The sequence below is a fragment of the Echinops telfairi genome, unplaced genomic scaffold (assembly GCF_000313985.2).
Source record: "Echinops telfairi isolate 266 unplaced genomic scaffold, ASM31398v2 ScPeMD7_3533;HRSCAF=4204_0, whole genome shotgun sequence".
Lineage (NCBI taxonomy): Eukaryota > Metazoa > Chordata > Mammalia > Afrosoricida > Tenrecidae > Echinops > Echinops telfairi.
In genome coordinates this window covers 24,760,553-24,774,716 of record NW_022107431.1, presented here as the reverse complement: position 1 = coordinate 24,774,716, position 14,164 = coordinate 24,760,553, and the positions used below count along the sequence as shown (strand labels likewise).

The 14,164-nt window shown below is 42.2% G+C and overlaps 1 protein-coding gene across 1 annotated transcript in view; it reads left to right on the top strand.

Annotated features, from left to right (window-relative positions):
* The window catches only part of UTRN (utrophin), a 619,010-nt gene that overhangs the window by 240,025 nt on the left and 364,821 nt on the right, over positions 1–14,164 (top strand). The window contains exons 36-40 of the mRNA XM_045294578.1: positions 840–907; positions 4,950–5,111; positions 6,277–6,414; positions 10,249–10,440; positions 12,129–12,301. Of these exons, the coding sequence (XP_045150513.1) occupies positions 840–907; positions 4,950–5,111; positions 6,277–6,414; positions 10,249–10,440; positions 12,129–12,301 (733 nt within the window). The remainder of the gene's footprint in view (positions 1–839; positions 908–4,949; positions 5,112–6,276; positions 6,415–10,248; positions 10,441–12,128; positions 12,302–14,164) is intronic.

Sequence of the window (14,164 nt, the reverse complement as noted above, 5' to 3'; positions counted from 1 at the left end):
AAAATAACTCATTGGAGATCAAAGTTTTGAAGACCCAGTGGAACTTAAAATGGACAACGGCAGGAGAGTGAATCCCAAACTTGGCATGAGTATTGAGCTCATCATTGAGTGGTCGTGCTTCGCTTGTGTTTGCGCCATGTCTGCGGTAGTGTCTGCGGTAAACTTGATCCCCACCGTCACCACCGCCAGTATGGGGTTTATTCAACCCGTAACAATTCAGGATCAGGAAAGACTCAGGACACAGCTTTTTGGTCAGGAAGGCCTCTTCTCTGCTGTGGCCACAGGCAGACCCAGCCCTGGCCTTTGGCCTCTTGTCCGGTTGGCCTCAGGTCTTCAGCCTCTTGAGCCAGTGCACAGTTCAGTCTGCCCTGCTCAGGCAAGTGTTACAAACCTCTTTAGCTCTAGACAAGTTCCCAGAGACACCCCGCTTCACCAGCAAGCCCCTGCCAGGAAATGCTCAGCTCACTTGCTCTTTGCATCAGCAACCCTGGCTCTGTGGAGTGAGAGAGAACGCTCACTCCACCACAAGCCTCCTGCCCAAATGCACTTCGCTTTCTCCTTCTGTGGCCAGGAAGCCAGCTGCCCCATCTCCTGCTGGTCTCCTGAGCCCAGAGTATGCGCTCCCCTCCTGGATCTTCTTGGTCAGAGTGCCTGCCCCATGGTACTCTGAGGTGAGCTCTCTTTCATCTCCCAGTTGGTGCTCCACACACCTCACTTGCCTGGTCCCACCCCCACAAGGGTGCCATGCACCTTATTTTTATTTTGGATAGGCTGTTCGATCCTCTTTGTGGGTCACATGTATCTTATTTGCAATCTTTTGGTGGGAGTTAAAAAACTAGAGCTAGAATGGCCACATAAAGGGGACCTATCGCCAAACTTTAAGATTAAACAGCATTCCAGGGGAAAAGTCAGATGTGGTCCAACTACTTTCACATTTTTGAAATAAAAAAGTAAAGAAGCAAAAAACCCCACAAAACCCACTGCATGTAAACAATCATTGGAATTAAAGAGAAAAACATCACGGAACTGGGGAACTTTGAAAAAAGAGGCAAAGAGGCACACGGACCCCCAAACCTTCAGACAACACAGTGTTTTCCTGTGACTTACGGTGGTGGGGAGGGGTGTTACATATAAGATCATCACTTTTTGATTCTACAACTTTACCAGTCTATCAACCATCCTGTTAATATGCCCTACCAGCGCGTGCCCCCCACCCCCCCTTGCTGGCCACCTTTCCCCATTTCCCTTTGGTCGGATAGTTCTTTTTCTCCTTCACCAAGCTGATTGCTGTCTACCCTCTGTCTTATCACTACCCATCTTGTGAGGTGTTTCATGAATCTTTTGTGATGCCAAATAGGTCATTGTCTATCTGGGCCTTAGAGTCTTTATCTGTTTCCCTACTATAGGCGTTAAGTTTGCTTCCATCTTCTGGCTGTTGTGAACAGTGCCACGGCGAACATGGGTGTACCTGCTCTGTGTTTATTGGGGAGAGGGATCACAGGCTCATATGGTATTTCTGTTTACGTTCCTTTGAAGAAGTCCCACACTACCTCCCACCGTAGTTGTACAGTTTCATAGTCTCACCCACAATGGATGAGGGTTCCAATCTCACCACTTCCTCCCCAGCATTTGTTGATTTGAGCATTGTTATCAATGCAGCTGTGAGGTGGTGATTGTGTAAGATATGGCAAAACACAAAACCATTATAGAGAAAAAAAAAATGGTATAAGGGTTCCGGTGGGGGTGGGGGTCATGGTATGGGAGAGTAGGGGGTAAAGGGGAGCTGATATCAAGGAGTTCAAGCAGAAAGAAAATATTTTGAAACTGATTGTGATAGCAACCGTACAACACTGCTTGATGTGATTGAACTATGGGATGTTATGATATCTGTAAGAGTTTCCCATACAATGATTTTTTTTAAAAAAAAAGAACAAAAGGGAGAGGAATAGTCAGGGCCCAATGAAAATGAAATTCTAAAATATTAAAAAATAAAGTATTGAGAAAACTGCAACACCTAAACAAGAAAAAGATGAATCATCCCATTTTAAAATAGGCAGCAGACATGAACAGACAAAGGCATCACTAGCTATTGGAGAGAGGAAATCAACAACGTTGCTTTCCCTGGTGGTGTGCTATGCGCTTGTCAGAGGAAACCAGCCTCTAACCACTGCCGGGTCCGTAGGCGCAATTGTACAGCGATAGTATATCAAGGTCATAGAGAGTAGGCAAGAAGGAGAGAGCATAAAATCAGGGGTCAGACACATTTTACAGTGGCATGCTCACCTCAGCCCCTCTTGATGGTGCACGTGGAGGTGGGAGAAGAGAGCGTGGGAGAGAGAGCATCTTGACTATCTTGGGATATTTATAACTTGCCATAAGACATGCATAGTCAGGAGTTGCATAGGTCACAAGGTGGGTGGTAACCGCAATAAAGTTCCTGAGCTCACAGGTGACGAAAGCTAATACCTGCAAAGGGGGAAGGCATGGGAGGGGGATGAGTGCCCCACGGGAGGAGATGACCAAAGAATGTCTTCTTATACAGGGAGACAGAGTCACCCATGTGCTCACTTTAAGGCAGTATGGCTGTTAGGGGAGAATCTGTGGAAATGATGCATAAAGCAGGATAATATACTTGGATTTTATCTCTAACTTACCAAAGTGGTGGCTTTCCTACAGTGTCCCACTAATAGGACACTAATTGGACTTTCTGGTCTTACACATTTTAAAAGTTTTACAAATTTTCATAAGAGCGTTCCTGATAAAAGATCCAACAGTAGAAAAGGTCCAACATTAACCCTTATGTTCAACACCAATCCACAAAGTCCTCCTCCATCTCACAAAACAGATACCGTGATGTCGACTGCAGGAGGAAAGCTGAGTCAGTGAATGCGTAAATATCCCAGCACTGACAGGGATCTCTACACGGGTGCTCCAGCACCCAGGGCTGCATCTGGGTAGGTCCATGTGGCTTCTCCTCAGGGATGTCTTGCAGGAAGTGAGCCTTGCCAGCTAAGCAGGGAACTGGCTAAGGCACCCTGGTCTGACCATCAGAAAGCAAGAGACCCAAGAACTAGAAAGGCGAGGCTCACTGAGCCATTTATCTCTCCGCCCTTCAATTATCCCCACATGTGTTTATCAGCCAGGTTGGCACAATAAACTATGTATCTCAGTTGGTAGCAAAAATAATGTTGAAGTTCTGGATGTGATGAGAGGAATTGAAAAGAAGCAATCTCCACAAAGAGTCTGCTAACATTTTGATATCTGTCTATTCTTATTTTCATGTCTCTGATATTAGAGATATAGAATTTTTAAATTTTTGGTATTTTACCCTGTGGCATGGTTTTCAATAAGTCAGAACATTCCATTATGCCTTTTATTATTCAAAAGACAGCATTCCATTTGTATTGTGCTTTTAACAATAAATATTACTTCTTTAAAGTATTATTATCCATGTCTTTATACTCATCTCTTAATATATGCCTTTAGGATAATTTATTAGAGTTGCTTGAAACCGTTGCATTTAAAGGCAATTCAATAGACTTGCTAAATAGCACTCAGAAAGTTTGCAAATCTTGACACTTCTGTCATTGGCATGTGCGTGAGTGTGAATTTCCCCACAATTGGCCAATTCTGGAAGAGATTTCCTTGCCTATGGTGTTGCATATTGCTTGTATGTTGTGTTGGTTTGGAGTCACCTAAATGTGAAGCTATTTGGACACATTTAACTTAAAGTGCTGCATTGGGAAGGAGGTATTTCTGGGAAGTTTGGTGGCTGGTCCAGCAGGTGGGAGGACCAGTAGCCTCACGGTGGGAGGGGCAGACCCCCCTTGTGGTGCCATGTCAGGACGCCTCTGCGGTTTGCTGCCTGCTGCAGAGATGACAGCCACAGAAGTCCCACGGAGCAGCTCTACTCTGTAGCTCGTGGCAGTGTCATGAGCTGACATTGACTTGGCAGTGACGTGCTTGGGTTTTGGTTTATGAAGTGGGAGTTTCAAAATCTGAGCTGCCCTCTTCTGGAGATATTGAGCCCAGGAGATTTTCTGCAGGGTGCGCCATCTTGCTTCCCAAGGCAGGGATTGCTTTTTCGATCAGAGTGGCATTTCCGACTGAGTCATGTGATGTGTTAGACAGGGTTCTCTAGAGAGACAAAACCAGATTGCTAATAATTTTATATATAGTTGTACAGATAGATAGATATATGACACAAGAAATAAACAGTTAAATTATAAAGCAGTACAAACGGCTCAGTGCAACTCACTCCCATGAGACATCTGTGAGACACTGGCAGTCCTTCAAGTCTTGAGGGCCACCGGTAGAGCTCTGTAGAGCAACTCAGGCTATCCGGGCACAGGCAGCAAACAGCAAGGCAGGTCACCAATAGTCAGCCAGATGACAGGGTCCGACAGTCCCCAGCTCAAGAGATGCAAATTCCAATGGTGTGGCGAAGCAGGTCTTGAAGGAACCTCAAATTACAGCGACACAGTCCACGGGTTAGGTGTCCCACAGGTAGTGTAGCTTGCCAATTGAGGCACAGAACAAGCAAGGCAGCCGCACACTGGTCCGATGATCAAAGAGCGAGAGACAAGAAAGGCGAGGCTGACCGAGCCATTTACCTCTCTGCCCTTCAGTTAATCCCACAGGTGTTTATCGGCCAGGTTGGCACAATAAACTAACTACCTCATGTGGTCACAGAGACTTCCAAATGGCCTTCCAGGCAGCTGCAGTCAGCTGAGCACTGCTCACTTCTCTGGCTAGAGTTTGGAGAAAATGAGTAGGTCAGAGAAGCTTGAATTGGTAAAATGTCATTGCTTTTTGAATCCGTGAAGTAGTGTGAAATTTGCTTCAGGTAAATTTCAAATCAATCCAGATTCCTCTCTCGACGTCTCACACCTCTGTGGTGGAAGATCAGGTTCCAGGCCTCCTCAAAGAGAACTGTTTTCCTTCTGCAGTTGCTAATTGGCCGGGACCCATTGTCAGACCGACATTGGGTGGGCAAAGAGCCGTGTGCTGCTGGTGTGCCTTCCTCTGACTTGGACAGACTGGAAAATGACATACAAACTATGTTAAGTGTTGTGGACAAACTCTTGGAGTCCAGTGATGATGATGAGAAGGTACGTTCCAGGATCATGGTGTTCTCTTTTTTTTCCCCAGTTAGTTATTTTTTACACCCATAATGCCTACCCAGGCAAGCTGTCAAACATAACAGAACCAGATCCAAATATGAATTTTGGATGAATGTCAGTGTGAGATTTTGTCAAGTGATTTATCTCTTGCTGAAAAAACACAAAGAAAGTGTGCTCCCTTACGAGTTAAGCCTTTGTATCATCTCTCATCCACTGTTAGCCATGTTCAGCGTTAATGTAATACAAGAGTAATTTTTAAAATGTACAGCTTCTAAGGTTCCAGTTCATGCATGCATGAATTTCTCCCAAACAAAATGCGTTTCAACATGCCTGTGATGAGCGGATGGCAACCGACAGGTTCTTTCAGTACAGCGATTTAATACAGGCGCCTTAGTCTCGTTAGGTGCTTTCAAAAGGAACCCACGAGAGCAGTGATGGAAGGGCTCTGCTGGACAGTGAAGTTCAAGGCAGAAGAGTTATGGTGACTGTGTTTTGTGGAGGGCTACAAAGAGGCACTGGACAGATTTTATGAAAGGACAGGTTCTTAGTAGGAGGGATTTTTAAGACAATGGAAAACTGCATTAGAGGAGAAAGATCAGTAAAGTTATAATGAAGGATCCCTCAAACCCCCCCCCCCATTCATAGCAATGCACCTGCTTGCCCTTTGGGAGTAGCAGGGTGGTCTCTGAGCACTTCATCACGAGACCTTACTTCATCTTGCGTCTAGACCTTCCTTTTGTCCCCCAAATTCAACTTTTCAAGGAACACAATTTGAGACCCTTGAGGATGCCAGATTGTCATTTAGACATGGAGGAAATGGGAGAGCGCATAATTCTTCAGGGAAAGGTTAGAGATGGAAAACAGCTATCAGAAAATCCCACGCATAGCTGAAGGACATGTTGAGATAGAGTAGTAGCTTCCCACTGTGGTATTTTTGTTTAATAAAGATCTCTGATTTTATAGCAATACTTCTGTTTTACTCACTATATATATGAACTATTTTAAGAAAACCATACAATTTTGTTTGCCTGTTATTTTGCTAAACAGCTCTTGACGGACTTTGTCCTTTGTAAGCTAGTCCCACTTGAGACTTGGTAATGAGAGCCCCCGTGCACTTTTCTGTGGAGTACCTTTTTTCCCTTTGAACCTCCAGATGGAAGAGAAGGGAGCCCAGATTGAGGAAGTGCTTCAAAGAGGAGAGCACGTGCTACATCAGCCGATGGACGACAGTACAAAAGAAAAGCTCCGATTGCAGTTAGTCCTTCTGCATGCGAGATACAACAAAGTCAAGGTATCGTCAGGGGAAGGACTCCGTGGGGTATGTTCAGCTCTTGCCATCAGGTGTTTGGTGTTGAATTTGTGGAAGCCAGATCAAACCAGCTGGAGTACTATCGCCCTCCCTTTCTGTATGTATTACTAAAATACAGGATCCCACTCCCTGAAGGAGCAGGACTCACGGAAGTTAGAAACATAAATTCTTACTAGTGTAAGGTGACCAGATTTTAACATTGGTAAAGCGGGACAAAAGCGGGACACCATAGATAAAACTCATATCCTGGCAAAAGAGCCACATGGCAGCCAAAAACTGTATACCCTAGCTTATCGTGCATTCTTTTAAAAAATCGGGACTTTTTAAAAACGCTGTGGGACATGGGAAAAATTGTTAAAAATCAGGACTGTCCCACCAAAAGTGGGACGTCTGGTCACCTTATACTAGTGGCATCTCTTTTGCTTAAGATAACCAAACCAAACACGCTGCCCTTGAGTCAGTTCTGGTTCAGAGGGTTTCAGAGACTGGGGACAGACAGCCTCATTTTTCTCTCATGGGAGTGGCTGGTGGGCTTAAACTATCAACCTTGTGAATAGCAGCCTGCTGCCTATCCCACAGTTGAAATACATAATCTTATATCTCCCGTCTGTTCAGTATTAAAATTCCTTGGTGCCGCCCAGTTGATGTTGACTCACAGAGATGAAGTAGAACTGTCTTTCAAGGATGACTTAGTTGTAATCTTTATTTATTAACTATTTTAAAACAGTTTTATTGTTACATAATTTACATATCCTCCAATCCAACAGTTAACTCTTACTGATTATATTAAAAAATAGATGAAAAAGAATTGTACAATCAGATGTTGTAATCTTTATGGGAGAGGTGGCCGGGTCTGTATCCATTGGAGCCCCTGGGGATCAGATGGGCTTCAAGGGGAGATAGACATAATTTTCCCACACTAACAAACCTATAGAGGAGCCCTGGTACTTTAGTGTTATGTGTTGGGCTGTGATCTTCATCGTCAGCAGTTTGAAATCACCAGCAGCACCACGGGAGAAAGACTGGGCTTTCCACTCTCACAAACGGTACAGCCTTGGAAACCCACAGGGGCTCACTATGAGTCAGCACTGACTGGATGGCATTGAGTTTGCTGTGTGTGTGTGTGTGTGTGTGTGTGTGTGTGTGTGTGTAAAACTCTTATGCCACCAGGGGCACCATTGGCTATCTCTTTGGCAGCCCTCACTATGAAACAGACATAGTAGGCACCTGTCGTTCAGAGTCGACTTCCTGCTGCGGTTCTGCACTCTTACACGTGGAAGTCTTGGCCACGTCACGGACGTTTCTCATTCATGAATAACCAAATTTGTGAAGCGGATATCCTGAGACTTACATTGTACAGGAAGATTCACACCCAGTTCCCTTTTGAACGACAGTTTTCCCAGCTGCATTTTGCGTGTGCTGGTCCCTTTTAGAGCCGGTTTAGTTGAGGATGTGGGGATCTGAGAGAATGATTCCAGCTTCGTGGCGTGCTGCCTGTTCGATGTCTGTATCTGTCAGTCCCATGGCCTTGGGACGATTCCCAAGCTGACCTTGCTGTCATCCCCAGCTCCCCCCTCTGCCTCCCTCCCTTCTGCATCTCGGAAGTCTCAACTCCTCTGGAGTGTTGGCAACTCTCCAGTTCTATTTAGGTCCAGGTTTTTCTCTGGTTTGTTAAAAACAGAACTCAGAAAAATCCTACAAGATATTCTTTAAAACCCACTCTTTCAATCTATCTGGAATGTAACCTGGTCTGTGTCACCTTCCCTAATGTTAGCCCTAACCTGTAGTATGGTTTGAAATTTTGTCCTCGCAACATTTTTCAAAAATCAAACTCTCCAGAAGGCTGGATCAGATTGGAAGGCTCCCCCTTCACCCCCCTCCTTGGGAACTTTTGATGGATCACTCTCTTGGGGGACAGACTATTTTGGGAAGATAGAAAGCGGATGCTCAAATCTTGACCTGCCTTGCTGCCTCTGCAAGAGTATGGAAAACCCCTGATTCTGAAAGTCTGAATAGGAAATGAGAGTCTTAATGAGTAGGATTTGTGTTTGTTTGTTTTTAACTTGAACTTTCTGTTTAGAATGCCATTGACCTCGCTCCCTCCTCTCAAGGCCTTGTCCAGGCAGCCTGGCAGGGCCATGAGAATGCTGTTTTACTACAAAAGAAGGCGAGAGTGGGGCATAGAATTCCTAGCCTTGTAGCAGTTGCTCCAGCAAAAAGTGCCTTCTACTAAGGATCCAACAGAGGGGATGAAAAAGCAAATACTCTGGGCTGTCCAGTAGATTCATACTTACTGGAACCCACGTGCCACAGAGAAGAAATGCTCCTTAAGATTTTCTTGGCTATAATTTTGATGGAAGCAAATTGCTAGCCTTTTGGATTTTTTAAACCCCCCCCCACCTTTCATGGTTCCTATGGGCAGGTTCTAAAGGTCAGCCTTTTGATTACGAGTCACGGGTAAACTCATTGTGTCCAGCAAAGCTGGATGAGGAAAAGCAAGCACCGAAACACCCACTGCCATAGAGTCAAATCCTATAAGGACCCGTGAGAGCGAGACTGGACTCTGCAGGTGTCAAAGGGTTCCTCTTTCTCCTGCTGGTGGTTTGGAGGGTGGGGCCCAACACATAACCACTGTGCCGCCAGGGCTCCTAAATGAGGACGGCGCCACCAAATTTAATGTCCTCCGAGGACATATCAAGTGATTCGATGTCTGGAGCTTTACTGTTTATTTGGTTTGGGTTTTTTTTTTAAAAAAACAAATGAGCTCAGTAAGATCCTGGTTAATAGATGGGAAATCCAACTAGGTGGATGGGTTTTAGCTCTTTGTTTTATTCTTTCTGTGTAATCAAAGGAGCCCCGGTGAGGTGGTGGTCATACCAGGGGGTTGCAGCCAGTCAGCCAGGACGAATGGCAGGAGTTGCTGTTTTTGTATGTGATCAAACCCCAGTTGCTGTAGAGTCCATTGTAAATCGTGGCCATCCAGGTTTCAGAGTAGGCCTGTGCTCCTTAGTGTTTTCATTGGCTGAATTCTAAGCGGTAGCTTGCCCATACGGACTGCTAAGCTGCCTTCAGGGTGGACTTGAACTTTAGCTTGGCAGCCAAACATGTTAACCATTTACACCACATGATTATTCAGCATATAAATATTATCAAAGAGTCTTTAAAGTGAAGTTAAAATTAAATTAAAAAGTGGTCTAATTTTGTGATCTCTCAACAAAGTGCTTCCTCTTGGTTGTTTACAAAGGTTAAAATTATATATTGAATTACTTGGATGTAATCTAATTGCCTGTCACATTGTCACGTGATATATTATGTTGTAATATGGATATGTTTTTACTTGTGATTTTAGCAATAAGATCAGAAGTATTTAACATAATTATGATGTTTAAAAAGTTGGGTGTAACGATATCAAAGTATTTCCTTTTTCCACAGAAATGTATGATTTGCTGAGCATTCTCGTTTCCGTGGCCACTCAGTGGGGGTGGGGGGTGGGGTGGAGTGTTTTGTTTTCTCACATGTGAATTGAGTGTAGGTGAAATAGGTCTCAAAGAAAAGTGTTTCCAACATTACGTCATTTATTATGATAATGATGTTGGGATTTTATTTAACAGCAGGCAGAGGAAAAAAATTAGAAAAAAAGTTATGAAAGATTTCTATAACAAGGTATTTTTAAAATACAGACAACTTTAAAAAACTGATTTGGCTCAGATATTGAATTAGTTCATAAGATAGTCTGTTATTTCTTCAATGAACTGTTATTCATTGGGTAAATATGTTAAGATGTGTTTATCATTATCATTATGTGTCTTTTTATAGACAGTCCCCACTCACCAGAGAAAAATGGGTCAACTCCCTTCTGGAGTTAGAGCATCGCTCCTCCCCACAGAATACCTGGTTGAAATTAACAAAGTTTTACACTCCATGGACGATGTTGAATTATCACTTAATACTCCAGAGCTGAGTACTGCGATCTACGAAGACTTCTCTTTTCAGGAAGATTCTCTGAAGGTTTGTCTCCCGGCACTCTATTGGTATAGCTGCAGTTCATGATGGAATAAAACAAAGAGCTTGTTATTGTACCCATTTACATGATAGTGTAATCTGTTAAATTTCTATTACATTTATGTCAAGGAATTAGTGATATTTATGAGTGGTGAGCCTTGCCTGTGTTCACCAGTGAAATAGGTTGACAGTTTACATTTCTTCGAAAGCTTTCAATTGTGAGTTGGGTGGCATTCCCACAAGCACAGCATCCTTTGTGCTTTCAGCAGTTAACGCACATTTTATGTCGCCTCTCATTTATTGCCATCTCCTCAGTGGACAATCACTTATCCCACTTCCTCCCAGTGTTTTCCTGGTTCCAGTCCTCCTTTCCCCTCCACAACTTTCTTGAACTTTGACCTTCAGTAACTGCTGCCCTTTTTATCCGAAGTGATTGGTTATTCTAAGGTGACTGTATTAGTCCGGGTTGACTAGAGAAATAAATCCAGAGACACTCATATGTGCGTAAGAGAGAACTTTATTTCAAAGAACAATTGTACATTAAGAAAGTATCCCAATCCAGTCCAGATCAAGTCCGTAAGTCTGATATTAACCCATATGTCAATATTAGTCCATAAATTCCTCTTTAGACTCACGCAGCCATTCAATGACGCCTAATGCAGGAAGATCTCAGGCCAGTGGGCGAAAAGTCTTGTGGATCTAATAGTGGTGGAAGCATCTCAGTGCTGGTGTGGGTCTCCACGTGGCTCCTCCAGCTCCAGGGCTCTGGCTCCGTTAGCGTAGCTTCATGTGGCTTGTCAACAGGAATGTCTTGCAGGGAGACATGCACAGAGAGTATCTGGCCTCCAGTGAGCTATTTATCTCCTTGGAGCCTCCAAAATGAGGTCATAAAATTGTGACCTGATTGACAGGCTAGACTCCACCCCTTCGCAAGTTGACAGGAGATTATGTAACTGCCACCGTGACCCTTCCTCACCAGTTTTAATTTCTAAAATAGATGTTGATTCTTTTTTTTTTTAGATGTGGATTCTTAGTGTATACAGTTATTAATTTGTTGTAAGGTTGGGTAATTAAAAAAAACACATATGCACGAACCTTTTCTTAAGAACTTGTTAGCTCATATTTAATGCCAGCTCTTATGATGCCATCTATAAGTGATTTAAGATTGGCCAGTCGATGGAGTGTGAGTTCGCATATTTTTGTAGGTTAACTTAGTGATCTGGAAGTTTTTAATTAATTTATAGCACTAGTAAGTTTTTTTTAATGCTTACCATAAATTTTAATTACATTTATGTGTAAAATCATAACAAAATCATTGCTAGATTTATAAAGTTTAATAGCTTATTTTTGTCATTTAAACTGTTTTTAGCATATGCAAATATGAATAATGCCAACTTTAAATACTCATTACGTTTATAGAATATGACTGAAACTTTTTATCTGATTTGTGTAGATGCCACCTTAAACATCTCTGAAGAATTTTCTTTTCCCATCATTAGTATATTCTTTGCCACCTGATTAACATAGGGTGTCATTAAAAAATATATTTTCAGTTTTGATTATCAACAATGATTACATCTCATTATTATTTTAAGTTAGTCATATGCAATGTGAAGTTTTTCTCATCTGCCACTTTATCATCATTCTCTTTATCAATGACTGGATTTTGTTAATATTTGACAATATATTTGCAGCGTATCAAAGACCAACTGGACAAGCATGGAGAGCAAATTGCAGTCATTCATGAGAAGCAACCAGACGTTATCCTTGAAGCTTCTGGACCTGAAGCTATTCAGATTGGGGATACACTTACTCAGTTGAATGTAAAATGGGACAGAGTTAATAGATTGTACAGTGATCGGAAAGGGTATGTGCACATTAAATTAATATTTAATTTTTTTTTGTTAAAAAAAGGCTTATGTTCATGGGCCTGGAGAAGGTCATATGTAGATTAATGAGGTTAGAGTTCATAGCCTTATAACATGCCCTATTTAATCAATGGTACTCTGGAGTCCATAGTTACTCATTGGGCTGCCAACCACAAGGTCAGCAGTTTGAAACCACCACCTGCTCTGCAGAAGAAAGATGAGGCTTTGTACTCCTGTGAAGATTTACAGTCTTGGAAACCCACACCCACAAGAGTGGTTCAACCTTGTCCTACATGGTTACTATAAGTCATAATTAACTAGAAATCAGAGAGGGTTTTTTTGTTTTTTGTTTTTAATCAATTGTGCAATGATCACTGGGTATAACAGTTAAGTGTTTGCCTGCTCACCCAGTGATTGGTAATTTGAAGTCGATGAGCCTCTTTACAGGAGAAAGGCATGTTGATGTGATCTCATGAAGATTACAGACTAGAAAACCCTCTGGGACAATATACAATCCCAAACCTATATTTATAAACTTTTGATTAATAAGATGTTATTGCGCCTCTTTACTAGATTTTGACCATGTCTATTAATAGGAAGAAATAAAAACTGATACACACACACACCCCCATATATATATATATTTTGGCCTGGAGCTATATATGTTGTGAAAAACTAAATAAAATATGACATAGCTTAATATAACAGAGTATATGAGAGAAAGGTAAGAGAATAACAACAGAAATTATTAGAGATATGCACAAACAGAAAGTAGCATTATGTTTCCAATAGTGTTTTTTGAAGCCTACACTTTTCATATGATTAAATAACTTTTAATGGCATTATGATATATTCCTTTGTAGAGCTATGTCTCTCCCCCCACCCCATAAAGCGATCTTTTTGTACAATTAGAGACTATTTTATCATATACATCTTTATCCATACTTCCAAAAATCTCACTGGGCTTGGTTATTAGATGACTAATTTGTTAAAGAATAATAACTGAACTATCCTTGCCCTCCAAAGTAAGATTGATCATGATGAAAACGAAGCAGATCTTGTTTCCAGAACTTTATGCATACTTTGCTAAGTCCGTGGCATTACCTTTGACATTTTCCCAAAGAACTGACTTTTGAGAACTCTCTGAGACAAATTGTCAGCCAAACCAAGCTCACGGCTGTGAAGTCAAGCCTAACTCGGAGTGATCTGTACAGGGAGGCTGTGAATCGTTATAGGAGCAGGTAGCTTCTTCTTTCTCCCAAGGAGGAGCTGATAGGTTTGAACCACTGACCTTGCTCTTGGTGGCCCATCACTTACTGACAGCGTCACCAGGGCTCTTTCATACTCGATACTCCTCCTTTTCTTTATTCTGTTTTTTTTCTCTTTATTCTGTTTTATTTGAGATTCTTGAATTCTCTGACTGTCTTCTCTGCTACCAAGGTCCCAGGTGATGATTCTCCGTATGTCCTTGGTTGGCTGACTGACTGTGGCTATCATTCAGGCTTCTCATTTTCAGCCTAGCGCCTACTCCACAGGATTTGCCGCAAGATTTTATTTCCAATTCCTTTTACTTATCAATTTTCTATACTCAACACAAACTTGATTTGAATTTTCATTGTTTTTGTTTCTAAATTAGAATTCTATTTTCAATCAGAAATAATTGTCCTCTCAATTCTATCAACTCACTCTTTTTCCATGGTTAAATTAGTTTTTGAAATTTCATCATTTTATAATAAACTTGGCCCACCCACCTACCTATCTAGCCATCTCTCCTGTACCATCCATTTAAAAAATATTTATATTGTCAATGTGACATACAAATTATGAGGCAAATGGGCTACATAGATTTATTCTTTTTCCTG